General features: G+C 40.7%; 2 protein-coding genes and 1 long non-coding RNA gene across 3 annotated transcripts; 1 reads left to right on the top strand and 2 right to left on the bottom strand.

The window, feature by feature from the left end:
• Positions 1 to 342: 342 nt before the first annotated feature.
• On the bottom strand, positions 343 to 2,887 carry LOC148905075 (2-Hydroxyacid oxidase 1-like). The gene is made up of 6 exons (XM_089024028.1): positions 2,709 to 2,887; positions 2,435 to 2,586; positions 1,165 to 1,444; positions 750 to 951; positions 508 to 666; positions 343 to 426 (listed from the first exon to the last, which is right to left on the bottom strand). Exons 1-6 carry the CDS (start codon positions 2,861 to 2,863, stop codon positions 343 to 345), a joined length of 1,032 nt encoding a protein of 343 aa, XP_088880154.1. The 5' UTR covers positions 2,864 to 2,887.
• A 234-nt stretch (positions 2,888 to 3,121) lies between these two features.
• Positions 3,122 to 17,791, top strand: LOC148905074 (2-Hydroxyacid oxidase 1-like). The gene is made up of 7 exons (XM_089024299.1): positions 3,122 to 3,346; positions 4,463 to 4,614; positions 4,942 to 5,224; positions 13,812 to 14,010; positions 14,094 to 14,252; positions 14,335 to 14,404; positions 15,050 to 17,791. The coding sequence occupies exons 1-7, from the start codon at positions 3,192 to 3,194 to the stop codon at positions 15,112 to 15,114; spliced, it is 1,083 nt and encodes a 360-aa protein (XP_088880425.1). The 5' UTR covers positions 3,122 to 3,191; the 3' UTR covers positions 15,115 to 17,791.
• On the bottom strand, positions 15,528 to 16,532 carry LOC116299583 (uncharacterized). The gene is made up of 2 exons (XR_004197481.2): positions 16,386 to 16,532; positions 15,528 to 15,712 (listed from the first exon to the last, which is right to left on the bottom strand). It is a non-coding gene; the product is annotated as an uncharacterized LOC116299583 (long non-coding RNA).
• Positions 17,792 to 20,333: the final 2,542 nt, after the last annotated feature.

Genomic DNA, 20,333 nt, shown 5'->3' with positions numbered 1-20,333 from the left:
TATTTGATTGACAAGAGATTAACTTAATCTCTTAGCGTTCTACCCCTTTTAATTCAGTATAGTGTAACACTCGTTTGAAGTAAGACGAACTTTCGGGATTAATATCTTTATGTAATTGTTTTAACTGACCCGCCAACGTTGTTGACCAGATCATTACCAGATTCAATAGTGCAAGAATAAAAAGGATTTGCGTACTCAACTATGGCAGTGGTTTCCTTTTGATACGATATTATTGAGAAATCCCGTACAAAATGTCCTACAACAGTTCTGGTATACAATCTTTGTCAATGCAGTTATTGGCATATAAAATGCATTTTGATTGTCAAACTGAGAAAAGACCATTCACACTTCCCTACCTGATAGTATCATGGCGGTCCTGAATTCTTCACGAAGCATCTCCAGTACTTTCAGCACACCTTCTTCTCCCTGACAACAAACAAATGAGAAGCACAAACAAAGTTCATAAAAAGACAGCACAGCAAAACCAAAGACAATTCACCAACTGACCTGATAGGCAAGTCCCCATACCACAGGACGACCAATGAATACAGCACGTGCACCCAATGCTAATGCCTTTAGTACATCAGTACCAAGCCTTACTCCACCATCCATATACACTTCAATTTGTCCATTGACAGCTGATACAACTTCTGGTAGAGCATCAATCTGTCACAAACAGTAAAGTACACAGTTACAGCTCAATGCAGTCACAGCGGTAGTCGACATGGATCAAGGGGTTACCGACTCACCCCTGCCAAGACCCCATCCAACTGTCTTCCTCCATGATTAGACACGATAATGGCATCAGCACCGTGCTGGACAGCAAGCTTAGCATCTTCTGCTGTTAGAATGCCTTTTAATATTACTGGAAGCTTGGTGATGGACTTGATCCATTTTATGGTGTCCCATGAAATTGTTTTGTCAAAGATTGCTTCAACCTGCCAAATAGTTCTAATAAAAAGTAAGTAAATCAGTCACTTAATATACAAGTATATTACCTAAATAAGTAAAATAGAAGGATGCATGCATCCCTTGGTTGTTGTTTATTACACTCATTATACTCATTATATTTCCCTATAACTACAGAAATAAAGGAAAATGTCTTGTATAAAGAACATAAGGGATTCTATATACCGTGAACAATCAATTTATTCAAATACATACAATTTGTCTCCAAGATTTGCAACTTGAACACCAGGAGGAAGAGAGAAGCCTGATCTCCTAATACCACGTCTTATTCCAAGAACTGTTGCATCAACTGTAAAAACTAAGGCTTTGAATCCTGTTTCTTCTGCTTTTTGGATTCTTGACTTCATTTGCTTTCTATCTTTTAAGATGTACAGATGAAACCATCGAAGACCACTTGGTGCTGCAAGTGCTATATCTTCGTTTCTGCTTGTGTTAATCATGCTAAGGATCATGCATGTCTTAGCACTAGCTGCCGCTGTTTGGTAAAAGATGCAAACATATATTCTCTAAATCACTCTAATTTCGATCTAATTGGTCATAAGGCTACCGATAGATCAAATTAGGATTTAGGAGTTTTATTTTTGTGAAAGGAGGAAAAGCCAGAGAACCCTGAGAAAAAACCCTGTAAGGGGCGAAATCAAAACAATGTTCCAAGATAGGGACCCGATTTTATGAATTAAGGTGGTGGGTAGCGGTACATACCCCCTCCCCCTCAGAGGCCTCTTCAAATGCTCGATACTGGGGGTCTGTAGTGGCAATTTCTATTCACAAATACGTTTTCTAGCATACATGCAGACACACAGTCCATTAATTTCTGTGATTTGGCACTATATGATTTGGCACTACTTGATTCAATATGCAAAGTTGATGATGGGTATTGACTCATTTACATGGTAATTATAAGGAATGAAGGAATATATATATATATATCAATTAAGTTATATAAATGTATGAAATTATGAAAAATGGATAAATGGTACTGGATGGATAGTTGGACAGGAGAATGGTTTGATAGATGAAGGGATCAATCCAAGAATCAATAAAAGAAAGGAAGAATGAAAGTATGGAATAAAAGGTGGATGGATGGATAGATGGGCAGATGAATGGATGGGCAGATGGATGGATGGGCAGATGGATGGATGGGCTGATGGATGGAAGGATGGATGGATGTGTAGATGGGTGGATAGAGGGATTGACAGTTAAACAATCACCTCTTATTCTTGGTTGTATTAATATTTTCCCATTTCTTTCCCATTTCTCTTGCAATTAAGATCTTTTGCATCCATATTCATGTACCTTCTCGTTTACAATTGTTAAACAAAGAAATGATACTCTAGGAAATGACACATGGTCTGAAATGGGAAAACATACCCAAGGTAAAGCAGTCTGTTGAAGGATGGTGAATGGATTGATGGACAAACAAACAAAAACTGATTTATTACACTTCAATATACACATCCCTCACCCTTTGCAATGGCTCGTTCGCTCTCTGGATGTGCAAGTATGGAGTACCCAGTTGGTGCAATGCATATTGGCATACTGACTGTCTGTCCCAGCAGAGTGGTAGACATGTCTACTTCTGATATCCCACGAAGCATTCTGGGCCTAAGTCTTAACCTGCATCAACACACCAAGAGAACAATAAAATGCTTTCTCCTTTATGGCTAGAATCCATGGAATTATACCTTTATGAGCGATGATAAGTAAGCTTAAACATTGCTCCATTGCTATATAATCACCTTCTGAAAGCATCAATATTGTCTTTCAAACTAACTTCTTCATCTGCTCCTCCTTCGTAGTAGTTCAATGACATCCTACATAGCTTCTTTTTACCTTCATGTTCAATATCTGCCAAGCAAACAGGCTTTGAATGTGTTAAATCGTTCTTAGACATTTTTTAAATCCCTATATAAGTTGCGAAAGAATGCAGCCGATTTCCAAAATAACAAAGGAACCCCATTTTAGAAAAAAATTATACCGTCAAAATAAATAATAAAAGAGGTTGATTTTCTTTATTTATCTGGGTTTTAATCTAATATAAAAATTTTTTTTTTAATACATTCAATAAAAGATCGATTTTCTTGATTTTTAGCTTTGTTGATTATTTTCTTCCGAAGCGGGGTCCCTGTGGAGTTCCAATGTTTTTCCACAGAAGATGCCAAATAAAATTGTATCACAAACTAGCAATTTGAATTTTCGTTTAAACATCTCGAAAAACAGCCATGTCTAAAGACTCTTCTCCTCGTCCAGAGCCTGTTTGCTTGGCAGACATCGAGGAAGAGGCGAAAAAGAATGTATCTGGGAAGATTTTGAGCTATTTTGAAGGAGGAGCAGACGAAGAACAGACGCTCAAAGACAACATTGATTCATTCAGAAGGTGAGTTCAGGGACATGTATGTTTAACTTTGAATATTTGCATGTAAAAAAGCTGCTTCAAGGACCGAAAGCACCCTAAAACTAAAAAAAGTGGGGTTCTTAGATTGAAAAATATAAGAGAATAGTATGCAAAAGTGAACTTTATAGAGTAGACTAGTATATTGCAAAAGCGAAAAGTGGAAGATTTGGATTTGAAATTATGAGAGAGTAGTATGCAAAAGCGAAAAATGGAGGATTTAGATTGAAAATAATGAGAGAGTAGTATGCAAAAGGGAAAAGTGGAGAATTGAGATTGGAAAATATATTATATTAGAATATATATTAATAATAAGTTTAATATTGTGTTCTTTCTATGGACCAAAAAAACATAGATGCAAGCCTCTATTGTGTCTATTGTCTATAGATAGGTCACAATAGGTGTCTATTAACTGTCTAGTGTCTATTTGTGTCTATTCTTGATGGAAGTGCCTTTAAGATTAGCACTCACACTTACATGCAAGCTACTTTGGATCGATCCGAGATCACTTCTCAAGGTCATCTAGTTTAAATAAGTCTCAAACAAATTTATTCGAAACATTCAGATTTGGCCAGTTTGTCTTTAGAATGATCTCAATTCGATCTAGATGTCTAGTGTGAACAGCCCCTTACATTGGGAATTTTATTGTGTGGCATGAGGCAGTCCTTCAGCTATTCACCATGAAGGGTCCTTATGGTTTGATATTATGTAAAACTTTGGATAAATGGCGATCTACAAAGAACTAATTTGTTTCATGCCCTAAACATTGCTTGCTATATCATGAAAGACCTGCAAACAACCTTATTTATAAATTAGGACACCCAAGACATATATTGTTGCTTATAATATTAGGGTAAACTATATTCAAAATTGAAGAACTCTTTGTTTCCTGACATGCCATTCACTATAAAGAGTACGACTGCATGATGAATACATTTTCTCATCCTTTTTTTAACATTTTCCTGTCCTTTCCCATACTTCCACACCCACTTCCCCCAAAATTCCTTGAGGTGTTGAAACAATTTAATAAGCAAATTCAAAAATTGATTGTCAAAGATCATGAAATATGACTTGCATATTGTGTGTATTGTATGAATGAAGATTACGACTGAGACCCAGAATGCTTTCTGGGATATCAGAAGTAGACATGTCTACCACTCTGCTGGGACAGAGGGTCAGCATGCCGATATGTGTTGCACCATCTGGGTATCAAAAGCTTGCACATGCAGATGGTGAACAAGCTACTGCAAAGGGTATGTTGTAGCATTTTCCCAGAGAAACCCATAATAGTAATCAAAGTGTATGGTATTGATGGTGTGACATAGTGTGACTTTGCATGGGTGTTGTGGTGTGGCTTAGTGTGACATTGCATGGTAGTTGTGGTGTGATATAGTGTGACATTGCATGGTAGTTGTGGTGTGGCATAGTGTGACATTGCATGGTAGTTGTGGTGTGGCATAGTGTGACATTGCATGGTAGTTGTGGTGTGACATAGTGTGACATTGCATGGTAGTTGTGGTGCGATTGTATGATTATAAACAGGATGTTATACTTATCTACCTCAACCCTTCAACTTGCAGCTGCAGCTAGTGCCATGACCTGCATGATCCTTAGTATGATATCCACCACCAAGATGGAAGATGTAACACTTGCTGCACCTGCTGGACTCAGATGGTTTCAGTTCTACATACTCAAAGATAGAGAACTTACCAAGGAACTAATTTGCCGAGCAGAGCAGGCAGGATACAAGGCTTTGGTCTTAACAGTCGATGCAACTGTTATTGCGAAACGGCGTTCTTTCTTAAAATCGGGAACTTACAATGATCCTGGGGTTGTAGCTGTTCATTTTAAATCTAAGGATGGGTATTGTACTTTTTTTTTTACAATTTTTTTATACATTTATGTCACTGTTATCATCACTTTATTTTACCATGCACTTTGTCCTTGGAAGCTCCTGATAGTTTCTGTTTGCTCTGCTAATGCACCATCTCTCATCGCTGTGGTCATGAGTTCTATTCTTAGACACGCTATCATATGAGTAGAGATGCTAGTTGTTTCTCAGCTGTACTTTGAGGATTTTCTTCAGATTCTCCAATTTTCGTCTCTGCAACTTAGATTTACTTCTGATATGACTTCTAACTGAAATTCCAAGTGTTGGTTTTCACAGCCGCCATGTTGGATGAATTTAGCAAAAGATTCGTCATTAGTCTCTTTTATGTCATCCAACATGGTTGCCATGTCTTTTTTTATTTTATTCTCGTGGGAATGATTGAAAACCAGCAATACTCTATTTTAACAGTTCCGTTCATTGACCACAAATAATAGTCAAGTCAAGGTTTGAGTTTCCGCGCATAGCAAAACTATAGTTTATCATGCGCGGAAACTCCAACATCGACTCAGTGGAGCTATTATTCGTGGTCACTGAATGGAGCTGTAAAATGGAGTGTTCCATCTGACGTGAAAAACTTAAACACGAGACCTTCGCAATTAAGTCTTGCTCTTCGATAAACAATGAATTAGGGTTTTTTTTTAGGTTGATAGTGCAGGTTTCCGTGAATATCAAAGCTTGTCGGATTTTGTGGTCCGGGGTAATCTTTTTGATGCAAAGAATGCCCTTCAGTTTAAGCAACTGTAACCGGCGGCAAGGCGCTCAGCTATGAATCAGATTGCAAGTGGTTTTGACAAAAGAATTTATTGAAAAATTCACACAACTTTACAATACATGGAAAAAAAACGGGAACGAGATTACAGGATATCTCTAATGAAAACAAGAAAAATATTTACAATGAGATAAAATAAATTTGTAGCTTATCTAAATAGCTAAAAAGTCATGAATAAAATACAGTTTTGCTAGATATAACTAGAAATGGAAATACGTAAATTACGTCTCAGGTAATTTGAATATTGCATACTGATTAGCAGTGTTTACAATACGCGAGTGAAAATTACTAGGTTGCAAAGTTTAATGTACAAGTCGGTAAACCGTTTAAAATGAACTAAACCAATGGAAAAAGCAATAGGAAAAATTGACTAGAGGTTAACTATGGCTTTAGGTAAGTATTTTAACCTTTGTTTATGACAAACTAAGAATTACACGGTTTACTGAACACGCGGTCGCGACAATGACCTTGAGTGTAGAGTTTAAGTAGCGAACAAATTAAAGGTTGGAAAGAAAAGGTCTTTTATCCCGCAGTTAAGGCTATTTATCGTAGTAAAAAGGTTAAACAAGCGAGTAAGGCGGTAGCGATCCTATAGTAAACGTTTTAAAGAGTTTAAAAGACAAGATACACTCAGCGTGATTACTAAATTACTACTGCGTGAATAACTTTGTACTAAATTACGCGCTAATGCGACTAGAATTACTACAACATGAAACGAATGCTTAACAAATATGTAGAAAATCTAAGCTATAAAATATAACGACTAGTTAACGATATTAACATTTATCCTAGGTATAAGTGTAAAAGGCTTCAAAGATTCATACCTTTACATCGTAGAGAATTCCTTGTCTTGATATGTGCAACGTCTTCAAGAACTTTTACTACACTGATTTAAGCTTAGTTTGGGCCTATTTTTATGGAAAAACCTGCATTCTTAAGACCTTACACATCCTACGCAATGTTGCACGCCCTAGGCGCAAACAGGATGTCCCAAACACGAACTTACGTAAACAAGCGCCAAACCTAGGCATGACTCACTGTAATGTAATTACGTACGGAAATTATTTCTTGCTTACGCATTTTCCACGCAAACAGTTAACTAAAGAATTACATTCCTATGTGTACACGAGGCATTCCTAATTAAAAATATAGATTTATGACTAAATAATTACTGTCCAAAATAGTGTCTTTTGACTCTGTCACACTTGCCCCTCCTTTTTGTTTGCTTCGTCCTCGAGCAAATTCAGGAACAATGATACGCAGGTGGACTCGTCAGTGCTGAAGTGCGGATCTTGGAAGGTTATAGAGGTTGCTGTGTTGGCCTGCCGTTGTCCTTGTGGAACGTCGGAGTACAGGTGCAGCCAGTTCTTCCTCAGACGCATCATCACTATCATCATCATCATCAGGTTCAGCTGGTTCTGTCACTGGTTGAAAGGCGATTGTCATTCCTCCAATGTCATCTTCTTCATCTGATGATTCTGGCGATGCAGTACATGTTTGTCTAGACCTGTCAGCTTGCTTGTGTCGTCCTCGTATCTCCAGCATTGGTCTTGGACACACTTGCATTTCTCCTTGACTAACAACTTTATCTCCTCCATGTCCATCAGCTCTTTCAACGACATATGTATTGTTGTCTCTTCGTTCGACGATTTTGTACACTTGGTTGTCCCATTTATCTTGAATCTTGTTTCTTCCTCTGACTTTACGGTTGCGAAGGAGTACTCGCTCTCCAACTTGTAGTGGTTCGGCCAGTGCTCTGCTCTTCTGGTCATGGATCTTCTTTCTGATGGTAGCAGCTTCCTTCAAGTTTTGTGTCACAGTGGTATAAGCTTCTCGTAGACGAGTCTGGTGCTTGGTAATCCATTGCTGGTTGTCTACTGTCACTTGTCTGTCATCATCAGGAAGTAGAATGTCCAAAGATAGCTTTGCATCTCTACCAAACATCAGGTAGAAGGGTGAGTATCTAGTCATTGCATGAGGCGTAGCATTATAGGCGTAACATAACTCTTTCAGGTGTTCAGGCCACCTTCTTTTCTTTTCTGCTGGTAGAGTTCTTAGAAGCTCATGTAGTGTACGGTTGAATCTTTCGCACTGCCCATTTCCTTGAGGATGATAGGGGGTTGTCCTTGACTTCTTAATTCCATACACTGCACACAACTCCTTGACTAGTTCTGCCTCAAATGACTTGCCTTGGTCAGAGTGTATTCTTTGGGGGATTCCATACACAAGGAACCATTCTTTAATCAGGGTCTTGACTACGGTTGTAGCTTTCTGATCACGGGTAGGTACAGCAATTGTAAACTTTGTGAACACGTCTGTTAACACGAGGACATTTTCTCTTCCATCTGTTGCAGGCTCAAGCAAGGTAAAATCCATCGCTAGCACTTCCAATGGCCTAGTAGCTAGTAGGCTGCCCATCGGTGTCTTGACTGGAAGGTAGGATCCTTTGGCAATGACACATCTTTCACAATTTGAGATCCATTGCTTCACATCTCCTTGCATACCGGGCCACCAACATCTTTTCCTCAAGAGCTGTTCTGTCCTGTCTTGTCCTTGATGTCCACATTGATCGTGCGCACCCTTCAGTACTTGTGATTTCATTGATGTGGGGAGTAGCAGTAACCGAAGCTCACTTCCCTGTCCGACTCCTGTACGGCGGTAGAGAACTCCATGGCTTTCCTCAATCCTGTTCCAGTGACTAAGCAACTTCCTTGTATCCCTTGTCTCTTGTTGGCTTTGCCTTTTACTTGGCCGACGTCCAAGGTTTCGGTAGTGGAGGAGACGACTGATACATGGGTCCTCCTGCTGTAGTCGTTGGATCTCTGTGAGAGGTGTGGTTGGGAATGAGGTTGCTTGCTCCTCCAGCGCACTTGTCTCTGTGTTGCTTATGAACGCTGCTGATACCATCAAATGTTGACGTACCTCTTCTGGTAGGTCTGTAGTATTGGTAGAGTAGGCTAGGGTGCTTCTTACTTCAACTGTGGTTGGTTCTTCATCTCGGTTGATGCGACTTAGAGCATCTGCATTCTGATTGTGACGTCCAGGGCGATACTTGATGGTGAAGTTGAAGTTTGCTAACTCTGCAGCCCACCTCTGCTCCACAGCTTTCAGCTTACTCTTTGACTGTAGGTATGTCAGCGGGTTGTTGTCTGTGTAGACGACAAACTTCGATCCCAGCAGGTACTCCCTGAACTTCTCACATACAGCCCACTTCAAGGCTAGTAGTTCCAGCTTCCTCGATGAGTAGTTCTCCATGTTTCGCTCTCCACCTCTCAGGCCTCGGCTGGCATAAGCGATCACTTTGACTCTTCCGTCCTGTTCTTGGGACAGCACGGCTCCCAATCCTTCGTTGGACGCATCCGTCTCTAGGATGAAGGGCTTGGTGTAGTCCGGGTAGGCCAGCACTGGTGCTGAGGTTAGTAGATTCTTTAACTTGTTGAAGCTCTTTTGGCACTCTTCTGTCCACAGTACGCCAATCTGCTTCCGGGTGGTCTTGTTACTTCCTCCGCTCCCGAGCTCAGCAACTAACTTGTGCAGCGGGCCTGCCATTTGAGCGAACTTGGGGACAAATCTTCTGTAGTATGACGCGAAACCAAGGAATGATCGCAGATCGCGCACTGTCTGGGGGACTGGCCACTCGTTAACTGCCTTTGTCTTTTCAGGGTCTGTCTCGACACCGTCAGCAGAGACCACGTGCCCCAGGTAGGACACCCGATCTCTGAAGAGTTGACACTTGGTTGGTTCAACCTTTAATCCATGATGCTTCAGCTTACTGAATACCGTTTCCAACCGCTCAAGATGTTCTTCAATGGTGGATGAGAAGACTATGATGTCGTCCAGGTAGACCATCAGGGTGCGAAGTATGTCCTCTCGGAAGACTCCTTGCATCAACCTTTGGAAGGTCGCTGGGGCATTCTGTAGTCCAAACGGCATCCGAGTGTACTGAAACAAACCCATGGGCGTTGTGAACGCAGTCTTGTGCTGATCATCAGGATGGACTTCAACTTGATTGTAGGCTGATGCCAGATCTATGGTGGAAAAGTACTTTGCGCCACGCAGTGCCTCCAGTGATTCCTCTATCCTTGGTAGGGGGTACTGATCACGCTTGGTTTTCTGGTTCAGCTTCCGGTAGTCGACGCACATCCTCAAGGCTCCAGACTTCTTTCGTACAAGCACTATTGGGGAGGCATAGTTACTCTCACTTGGACATATCACTCCTTTTTCTAGCAAGTCTTGTAGATGCTGTTGCACCTCCTGGTATTGGTTTGGAGGAATCCTTCTGTAACGCTCTGTGACAGGCACATCATCGTCTGTGTAGATGCGATGATATGTTGTCTTTGTACAGCCAAGGTCCTCCTTACATGAAGCGAACACCTCTTCATTTCTTTCGAACATCTGGAGAGCTTTCTCCCTCTGAAGTTCCGTTCCGGGGAAATGTTCCAGGGTAATCCCGTGAGGGGGTGTCTGTATCCTTTGCCAACGTACTTTGCCCACAGCTTCCCGTTGGGGTGGCATCTGAGGGTCAGCACTAAGGTTACAGCACACTGTCACCATGTTATTCTCGTGTAGGAACTCCAACTGCTCTCCTCTCTTGACCATCTCTCCCTCTCGCACAATTCCAATCCGCGTCCTCGGCTTTAGCCATATGTCCTTTGCCGTCTGGTTGGCAACTCTGACATAGTAACACGTCTTGGTAGTATCCACGAGAGTACTGGCCACGGTGAGGTTTCCTTCTACTGGTACACCAAGGGGTTCGATCACAGCATCAGTGCCCCATGATGGGCCTGTGACCAAGATATCAGATTCTGTGAAAGCAGGGACCCAGACTTTGTCTGAGCCGGCTACTTTCACGAACCCAGTTTTACGTTTACTCTTCTTCTCTTCATCTTGCAGGATCTGTTGGTATTGGGGCACCTGCCCAAGAACGTTGGTTCCCAGTAGGCCAGGTACCCTCCTCTGCATGACTGTAGTGGCTGCTGTGTCCTTCGTGATGAAGATGCCGCACCCAGGGACCACCACTCCTCCGATCTCTACTGCAGCGACGATATATCCAATGTAAGGGATGTCCAAACCGTTAGCTCCTCGCAGCTGCAGTAATCTTGTTTCAGGGTGTAGGTCCCCTAGGGTTGGCTGTAGCTTTTCCCTGTAGAACGACTCGGTGATGAGGGTAACCATGGAGCCCGTATCCACTAAGCTTTTCACAGGTACTCCGCCAATCCTCGCCACCACTGTGGGACTTGTCCCGACAAACTTTTCGTTCTGAAAAAGAGAATTAGAGCCACTACAGTTCCTCTCCACGGCGTGGCTCACTGCCGTGGAGAGCTGGAGTTTGACTCCTTCTGTGGTGCTGCTGGTGCCTTGTCTTTCAGGGGCTTTGGGCAGTTCGGCCGAAGATGTCCAAGCTCGTGGCAGTTGTAACATCTCCTCGGACCACGTGGGGGACTTCGTGGTGGTGATGGGCTTGCTAACTTCATGGTAAGTTGGGTTAGCAGCTTCTGCTGCTCATCCAGCAATTTTTGTTGCTGCATGAGCCTCTCCACCAGGGCCTTCTGTCCTGCTGTAAGCTCTTGGATGGCATTTACTTGGTTGCTCTCCACCAACACCTCCTTGGCTGCTGCATGGCGATGTGCTCCTCTATCTGTGTCTTCCGAGCTACGATAGGCCTCTTGCCTCACCTCGTTGAAGGTCTTCTCGGGATGTTCTCTGATATAGCGCTTGAGATCCCTGCGCAACAGGTTGTCACGCAAGTTCTCAACGAATGTGTCTCTGAGGTTCTGGTCCTTGTTTTCCAGGGCTCCTACGTGTACTCTGGTTATGTGCTCCGCCATCGACATCAGGGCATGGGCAAAGTCCTGGATGGGCTCCCTGTCACCTTGTTTTCTGGCGAAAAACCTCTGGAGAAGCTGGGTCTTGGTGAGCTTCTCTCCGAAGACGTCTCTCAGAATCCTGAAGAAACCCTCCGGGTCTGTCCAGTCATCCGCAGGCCTTAGTCGAACTTCATCTCGAGCCACTCCTTCTAAGCTATGGTACAGGAAATCCACCGCCTCTTGATCAGTTAACTTCTGGGCAGCCACAGACCTCTGTGCATCCGCTATCCAGTCTTCAAGCACCTTGTCGTCTCTGCCACCAGCATACTTTCTCAGCTTCTTCTCCCTTGGCACTGTCACTTGTACCACTGGTGCAGGAACAGGTTGGGCAGGGGGTCCTCCTTCAGCCTGCATGCCATCCAGCTGTGCCTTGAGTGCAGCCAATTGCTCTGTGAGTGCAGCCACAGCTTCTTCTGCCATGATTTCAGTCTCGTTCCCGTTGGTAAATAATCAGTAACTACTAATGTCAACTTTCTTGCAATCCCACTTCTGACACCAAAAATGTAACCGGCGGCAAGGCGCTCAGCTATGAATCAGATTGCAAGTGGTTTTGACAAAAGAATTTATTGAAAAATTCACACAACTTTACAATACATGGAAAAAAAACGGGAACGAGATTACAGGATATCTCTAATGAAAACAAGAAAAATATTTACAATGAGATAAAATAAATTTGTAGCTTATCTAAATAGCTAAAAAGTCATGAATAAAATACAGTTTTGCTAGATATAACTAGAAATGGAAATACGTAAATTACGTCTCAGGTAATTTGAATATTGCATACTGATTAGCAGTGTTTACAATACGCGAGTGAAAATTACTAGGTTGCAAAGTTTAATGTACAAGTCGGTAAACCGTTTAAAATGAACTAAACCAATGGAAAAAGCAATAGGAAAAATTGACTAGAGGTTAACTATGGCTTTAGGTAAGTATTTTAACCTTTGTTTATGACAAACTAAGAATTACACGGTTTACTGAACACGCGGTCGCGACAATGACCTTGAGTGTAGAGTTTAAGTAGCGAACAAATTAAAGGTTGGAAAGAAAAGGTCTTTTATCCCGCAGTTAAGGCTATTTATCGTAGTAAAAAGGTTAAACAAGCGAGTAAGGCGGTAGCGATCCTATAGTAAACGTTTTAAAGAGTTTAAAAGACAAGATACACTCAGCGTGATTACTAAATTACTACTGCGTGAATAACTTTGTACTAAATTACGCGCTAATGCGACTAGAATTACTACAACATGAAACGAATGCTTAACAAATATGTAGAAAATCTAAGCTATAAAATATAACGACTAGTTAACGATATTAACATTTATCCTAGGTATAAGTGTAAAAGGCTTCAAAGATTCATACCTTTACATCGTAGAGAATTCCTTGTCTTGATATGTGCAACGTCTTCAAGAACTTTTACTACACTGATTTAAGCTTAGTTTGGGCCTATTTTTATGGAAAAACCTGCATTCTTAAGACCTTACACATCCTACGCAATGTTGCACGCCCTAGGCGCAAACAGGATGTCCCAAACACGAACTTACGTAAACAAGCGCCAAACCTAGGCATGACTCACTGTAATGTAATTACGTACGGAAATTATTTCTTGCTTACGCATTTTCCACGCAAACAGTTAACTAAAGAATTACATTCCTATGTGTACACGAGGCATTCCTAATTAAAAATATAGATTTATGACTAAATAATTACTGTCCAAAATAGTGTCTTTTGACTCTGTCACACAACACAGGGAGCCAACGACAACCCGACTTTGTGATGGCATTATTAATAAAAAAAAGTACAGAACGAGGCGAAAATTCCTGATAGGATCCAGTAGATCAAAGAGATAAACGAGGAAGTCATCAGTAGATAATTTGAAGTGCAGACCTCCCTTTCTCGGCAAGTAAAAAAGATATTTAAATGTTGCAGGAAAGTTTGGCCTGACAAACTGTGTGAAAAGGCCATTACATGGGACATGGTTGTATGGATCAAGTCCATCACCAAGCTTCCAGTAATATTAAAAGGCATTCTAACAGCAGAAGATGCTAAACTTGCTGTCCAGCATGGTGCTGATGCCATTATTGTGTCTAATCATGGAGGAAGACAGTTGGATGGAGTCTTGGCAGGGGTGAGTCGGTAACCCCTTGATCCATGTCAACTACCACTGTGCCTGTATTGAGATGTAATTGTGTACTTTACTGTTTGTGACAGATTGATGCTCTACCAGAAGTTGTGTCAGCTGTCAATGGACAAATTGAAGTGTATATGGATGGTGGAGTAAGGCTTGGTGCTGATGTACTGAAAGCATTAGCATTGGGTGCACGTGCTGTATTCGTTGGTCGTCCTGTGGTATGGGGACTTGCCTATCAGGTCAGTTGGTGAATTGTCTTTGGTTTTGCTGTGTTGTCTTTTAATGAACTTTGTTTGTGCTTCTCATTTGTTTTGTTGTCAGGGAGAAGAAGGTGTGCTGAAAGTACTGGAGATGCTTCGTGAAGAATTCAGGACCGCCATGATACTATCAGGTAAGCTTAGTAGATCTATTCTTAGTTCGACAATCAAGTTGCATTTATTTCTGGCTTGTCTTATGGGGCTTGTTTGATGATCTTTGATAATCTTAATGTTATTTCTTCATGTACCATGCATGACTGTCGTGATACTGGTAGTGGTGTACAAAAACAAACAAATCAAAATATGGTTGAATTTTCTGTTACCTAAAAATCACTACGACATCTAAAACTGACACACATAATTGATGTATTGGTATTTCAAAAAAAAAAGCATTATATAAAATAACTGTTATAAATCTCGCGTTCTGATTGGTTGGGAGCGTGTGCTTTATGAGAATACACAGCACGCGCACACGTTAAGTAGCGTCATTCCTATCCAAAATGACGGTTATTGTCATTTGTATTTTATGAAAGAAATAAAAAACTTCTTTGCTGTGCTGTGTGGAGTTATAAAGCACTTGGGGATTGGCAGAACACTACGTGTCGTGCTTCTCCTAACACGTCTCTCGTGCTTTTTTCTGAGGTAGATGCATTATATAATATCTAGCTAAGCGACGGAGCGTAGTGAATGCTTGAACCTTTGAAATGTAATATCAGAGGCGGAACGTGGCATGTGTTTTTTTAAAATCATTTTTTATTTTTTTTATTTAATATATTCAGGATGTTCCTGTCTGTCAGATGTTTCCCCATCTCTCGTGACTCGTCTTTGCAAGTGTAATTTGTAAATGCATGGGTTTGTAGCTAGTGATTACGAACTGTTATTGAGATGCAGGGGGTCAATACGCAAGCACCAACCGCTCGGGGAATTGTGAAGTGACCGCTAAATAGAGGTTAGCAGCTGCTTATGAAACATAAACTAATACAAAAATCCACTTTGGGACTTTGACAACTGGCCGCTAGATAGGGGGTAGCAGGTTCAACAGTACTTTCTAAACCTTTCTAACGGTTAAAGCGGGTAAGGCCGGTAACGGCCTCGTGCATTCACGTCTAGAATTGTAGAGATGAATGTTATTGGAACAAGAACAAATGTTCTTCCATTTCACGTCAAGCACTACCACTGATATGAGCTTTTCTTTGAACTTCGGTTCAAGGCGGGAAATGGAAAGATGAAATACAAAAAAAAAAACCACGTACAAAACACGTTTAAATTAGGTTTATTAATTGCATCCTATTAAAATGATATTTTTCTATCATAGCATTTAACATGAAGGCCAAATTCAATTTCTAGTGCATGTCATTTCCCTATGCTTCATCGTTCGTCGCTCGCTTGCTGCAGCAGCCGATGTTTCTCGCTGCGGTACAAATGTATCTTGCATAGTCTTCCTGTAAAACAGATGGAAAAAATACAACTATATATAAGAGAAGTCCATAATCTTATAGAGATTAGGTTTCATATTGAAAGATAAAGTCCTGAGGATGTACAACAGCTAGGTTCGAGAATACATGGCTTCGACAAAATCTGAGAAGAAAGAGTGAAGCTGAACATAATGGAAAATGAAGTTCTTCCTATAGTTCGAACAATGACTGCACTTATTCGAATTATCATGATCGCCGCTCGATTCTAACTAACCGGCCAAGACTAGCTCTAAAATTCACCGTGTACTCTTCTCAAAGAAGATTGGCACATAAGCAATTTATTGCCTTTGAGAAAGATCATTACTGAAATATTGGATGAATATCTTTAAAAAATCATGCAATAACCTTTATTTTTCTATCGAACGCTGAAACTAACTCGCAGATCGAATTTGAAACATGCTATCATGTAGGTAAGCTTAGGTTTGTTTGCGAACTCAGTGAAGGAGGAAAACCAAATTACCCCGGAGAAAAACCCTTGGATCAAGGGAGAGAGAACTAACAAACCCTATCTCGCATGTGATGTCTAGAAATCGAAAATCTAACCCTATAGACCTCCAGAGGCGAGAGGCAAGTACATAAATGCAACGTCAGCCTTGATTTAAAACTCAAGCGTGTGTTTTACTGATCTATGACCACTTACTTGAAACTTGGCCGAATCACTTAGTTCCTTCACATCTCTCTTCTTTCCGTTTCCCGAAGGAATATATCCGAATGCTGCATCACTTTGGCTAGCCAGTGCCATGAAAACAACGAAACAGAAAACAAGAATGGCAGATTTGTTGTTCATTGTCGGTCTAGCAGCTTCACCACTCGTAGAAAAATTAAAGATTGACGGAACTTGGTGTGTGTGAAAAACCTCTCTACAGAGTGGCCTTAAATACTTTTTTGTCGGTTTTTTTAGAGCGCTCGATTAATTCTACTCACCATTGGTCAAGAGGGATAACTCTCTAATTCCCTGCTTCCATATTGCGGGCTTAAGTTGATTTACTACTTTGTTTAAAGAAAAAAAGACTTTCTTCTTGCTTTTTTTTTTGCTTTGTACTCCTTTCCATTTTTTCTTCCTGTGTTTTTTGCCTTCATTTTTCGTCAACAGTGCTTGATCTTTTGGTTTTGAACAGGTAAATTCACATATATGGAAAGCGAGGCTTAAGGTGAACCAATCAAGAGTCACTTAGCAGTTTTGGTCCTTAATCTCAAACGGTAGGAAGACTTATCTTTTTGTTTCAAGGGACAGTTGTGCGTAAAGAGTCGAGTCTTTGAAGCACTGAATTGGATTAGAAAAACACCAGGACAACACTATCGTCGTTTTACTCTTTTAGCAAAACCAGTGAACGAAAGCCGAGAAAAACTAAACTGTCACAGGGTTCTTCATCAAAATCTGATCCGTTTAGTCTTGGAGTTGGTTTTATTATAACGGCAAAAAAGGTTGCTATGTTACAACGACGGTTTGCCAAGCTCCGTATCTTTCTGATTTCCCCCTTTCCAGCAATTATAGATAAAAATCTCAAGTTGTGCTTCATGCTCTCTAATTAAGCTGTTTATCAAAGTTAACTAAGGTCTCAATTCAGTCTTGAAGTTTGGAAATTTCATAATCGCACTAAGTTTGTTAATACATAAAGACTATGAGCCGAGATAACACGTAGGACATTGAGTACAGAATAGGGTTGCCGGCTCAGAACACGTATTAAAGATTTAAGAATAGAAAAATTGAGAAAGGAGTATCCCTCTTATTTCGTTACGTTATCACGCTTCCTTCCAGCTCTATCCCACTCATCAGCTTTTCATTATCCACTCTTGTTGAAGCTGAGTCAGACAAGAATATCTCTCTATATACTTTGAGTGCCTTAAATTATTCGAATTATCATACTAAAGAGATAAGGTATCACAGTGGACTGTATACGTAAAGTGGATTTTGTGTGTCGATTATTACCTGATTGAGCTATTTGGGAATCGTGCCGACCTTCAAAATAGGGCACAACTATTAACTAAAAACTTATTTCAAATTTGAAATTTGAAATGTTTTGAAATAAAAAACTTCGTCTTGAATGGGGTATGTTTGAATCATTTTGACGAAATAAAACTAATGAATTGCTTGCTTTACAGCCATTCTCAATTACACGCACCCTCTAGCGATTGTTTCTGTCGCGACGAAGAAGGTTTTGGTGGACGTCAATCACAAGGTGTTTCCATAACATTGTCGGAAAAAACCAAGCTAAAAGGGAACGTGACTACAGAGTGTCATGGAAACGCCTTGATTGACATCCACAAAAGCTTCTTCGTCGCGACAGAAACAATCGCTAGAGTGGCGCGTGTGATTTAGAATGGCTGTAAATGTGACTTTCTAAATACTTTTTCCTTCTTCTTTTGATCGTGTGCTATTTCCTCGGAAAAAAACATTCCTTTTCTTGCTGTTAAAGGCCAGTCTACACGCTGCGATTTGTCTGCGCGACTTTTCGCCAGAATGTATCATCCGATTCGTTTCCGTTTTACTGGAGCCCGATTAAAAAATCGGGCCGTTAGAAAATCTGCGAAAGTGCTAAATACTTTGGGGATCGGGCCGATTCAATTTTTTTGGAATCGGGCTTCAGTCTGTCTCTAAAACTACCGCAGATTTGCCTCTCGATTTTGTCGAGCCGACAAATTGGACCAACAAATCGCAATGCACTCCCCGCTTAATTTTCTTATTGCCTGAGTTTACAGATGTTTTCCTTTGGTTTCCTCGCTAGCCAGTTTTCTCAAGCCCGCTTTATTTGTCGTTTTAATTCATCGTGATGTTTCTTAGTTTCCAAAAATAATTGATTTTAAGTATGGAAGATTTTTGGGGGAAAATCATAAAAACTAATACGGATTCCATGATCAACGAGGGAGGAACAAGACTAGCTTCTCTTACTTTAGATGCTGTTTGTGATGGGGAAAATAATAGCTGGAATTAAAACGGAACTATACAGAAAGCGGATATATTTGGTTTGAGTTACCAGAATGGCCCATTATCAATCTTTATAAATACGATTTTTTGATAAGGAAGTAAACGAGCCAAGAAAGAAATTTTTATCGCTATTTTTTAATGCTTCTTTTTACTCAGAATACAATCTGATAATACTTAACTAAAAACCTTTCCGTTTTACTCAGTAACCCTGAAACAACCTCTGGGCTGATCTAAATCAGGGCACGGCTAACTCACAGATTGAACCCTGAAACAACCTCTGGGCTGATCTAAGTCAGGGCATGGCTAACTCACAGATAGATCCCTGAAACAACCTCTGGGCTGATCTAAGTCAGGACACGGCTAACTCACAGATAGATCCCTGAAACAACCTCTGGGCTGATCTAAGTCAGGGCACGGCTAACTCACAGGATAGAACCCTGAAACAACCTCTGGGCTGATGTAAGTCAGGGCACGGCTAGCTCACAGATAGATCCCTGAAACAACCTCTGATCTAAGTTAGGGCACGGCTAACTCACAGATTGAACCCTGAAACAACCTCTGAGCTGATCTAATTCAAGGCACGTCTAACTCGCAGATTTAACCTGTATTGAACAGGGCACGCCTTACTCACATTAAATCTAACCCTGAAACAACCTCTGCCACTGATCTAAGTTAGGCACAACTTTATCTGGCTCTAAAAAAATATCGTAATAATTACACCCCGGCATTCCTGTCCTGCCTCCTTCTGCTATTCCTTGTCCTTCTTGTCTTATCTTTCCTTCAAGACTCCGTCCATTTACACCTTCAGTTGGCTACTATTATGTTTTATCGTTTAGAGGGTCCTGAGGGCGGGCCCTGATCCCATCGTTTCCCAGCACCACCCCCCTCCTTTTTGACCAAATCCCATAGTCTTAGCCTGTATGTTTTGCTCAAATCTCAATCGCATTTACGTTGAATCTTCTTCAACCCAAAAATCTCAGTTCATCTACCTGGGTTATGTGTGTCATTATCTCGAGTAGCCTAGAACTATATATACTACGTGCGTACCAACCAATAATCTACAGCAAGAGGTTCTTATTGAGAAACAGATAAGCCAATCGATATATATCTTTTCGAACAGCAAACTACAATTAAATGCCTTCCTTAAGGTGGCTGCGTACTTTTGAACGTTCGATTTGAGCCCACGATGTGCGCGTGCTCAAAAACCGCTGAAAAATCTACAAGATTTTATTGAAGAACCATACGCGTTTTGAGCTTCAACAGGGCAAAACCCTCGAATTTTGCACAGGACTCTATATTTTTTAATAGCTCATTCGAAAAAACTCCTAAAAATCTAGGTTATATCAACATTTTAGGAAAAGTTGAAATCAGGAACACGTGAAAAAATAGATTTTTGTAGGGATTTTTGTTCGACTTTATGAGATTTATTAAGAACACCGAAACTACAAAATATGACAAATCAATGTATCTCTCTGTCTTTTTGTCGAAAATATCCATGTATTATTGTAGAAGGATTGACTAGCCTTCGTTCGTGCAATCATATAGTCTGCAAATAACTATTATCTTATTAATCTTAATTTTTTTCTAAACACTTCCGGTGGCGCAATTTTTACTCCAAAAGCTCGTGCGTAGGCTTCCATTAAATACTGATTGTCTCGAAAA

This window comes from Actinia tenebrosa, unplaced genomic scaffold (genome assembly GCF_029948245.1).
Source record: "Actinia tenebrosa isolate PJP-AT-01 unplaced genomic scaffold, QUT_ActTen_1.0 PGA_scaffold8__29_contigs__length_14323225, whole genome shotgun sequence".
Classification (NCBI taxonomy): Eukaryota; Metazoa; Cnidaria; class Anthozoa; order Actiniaria; family Actiniidae; genus Actinia; species Actinia tenebrosa.
The sequence above is the reverse complement of the archived record's forward strand: the minus strand, read 5'-3'. Positions and strand labels throughout refer to the sequence as shown.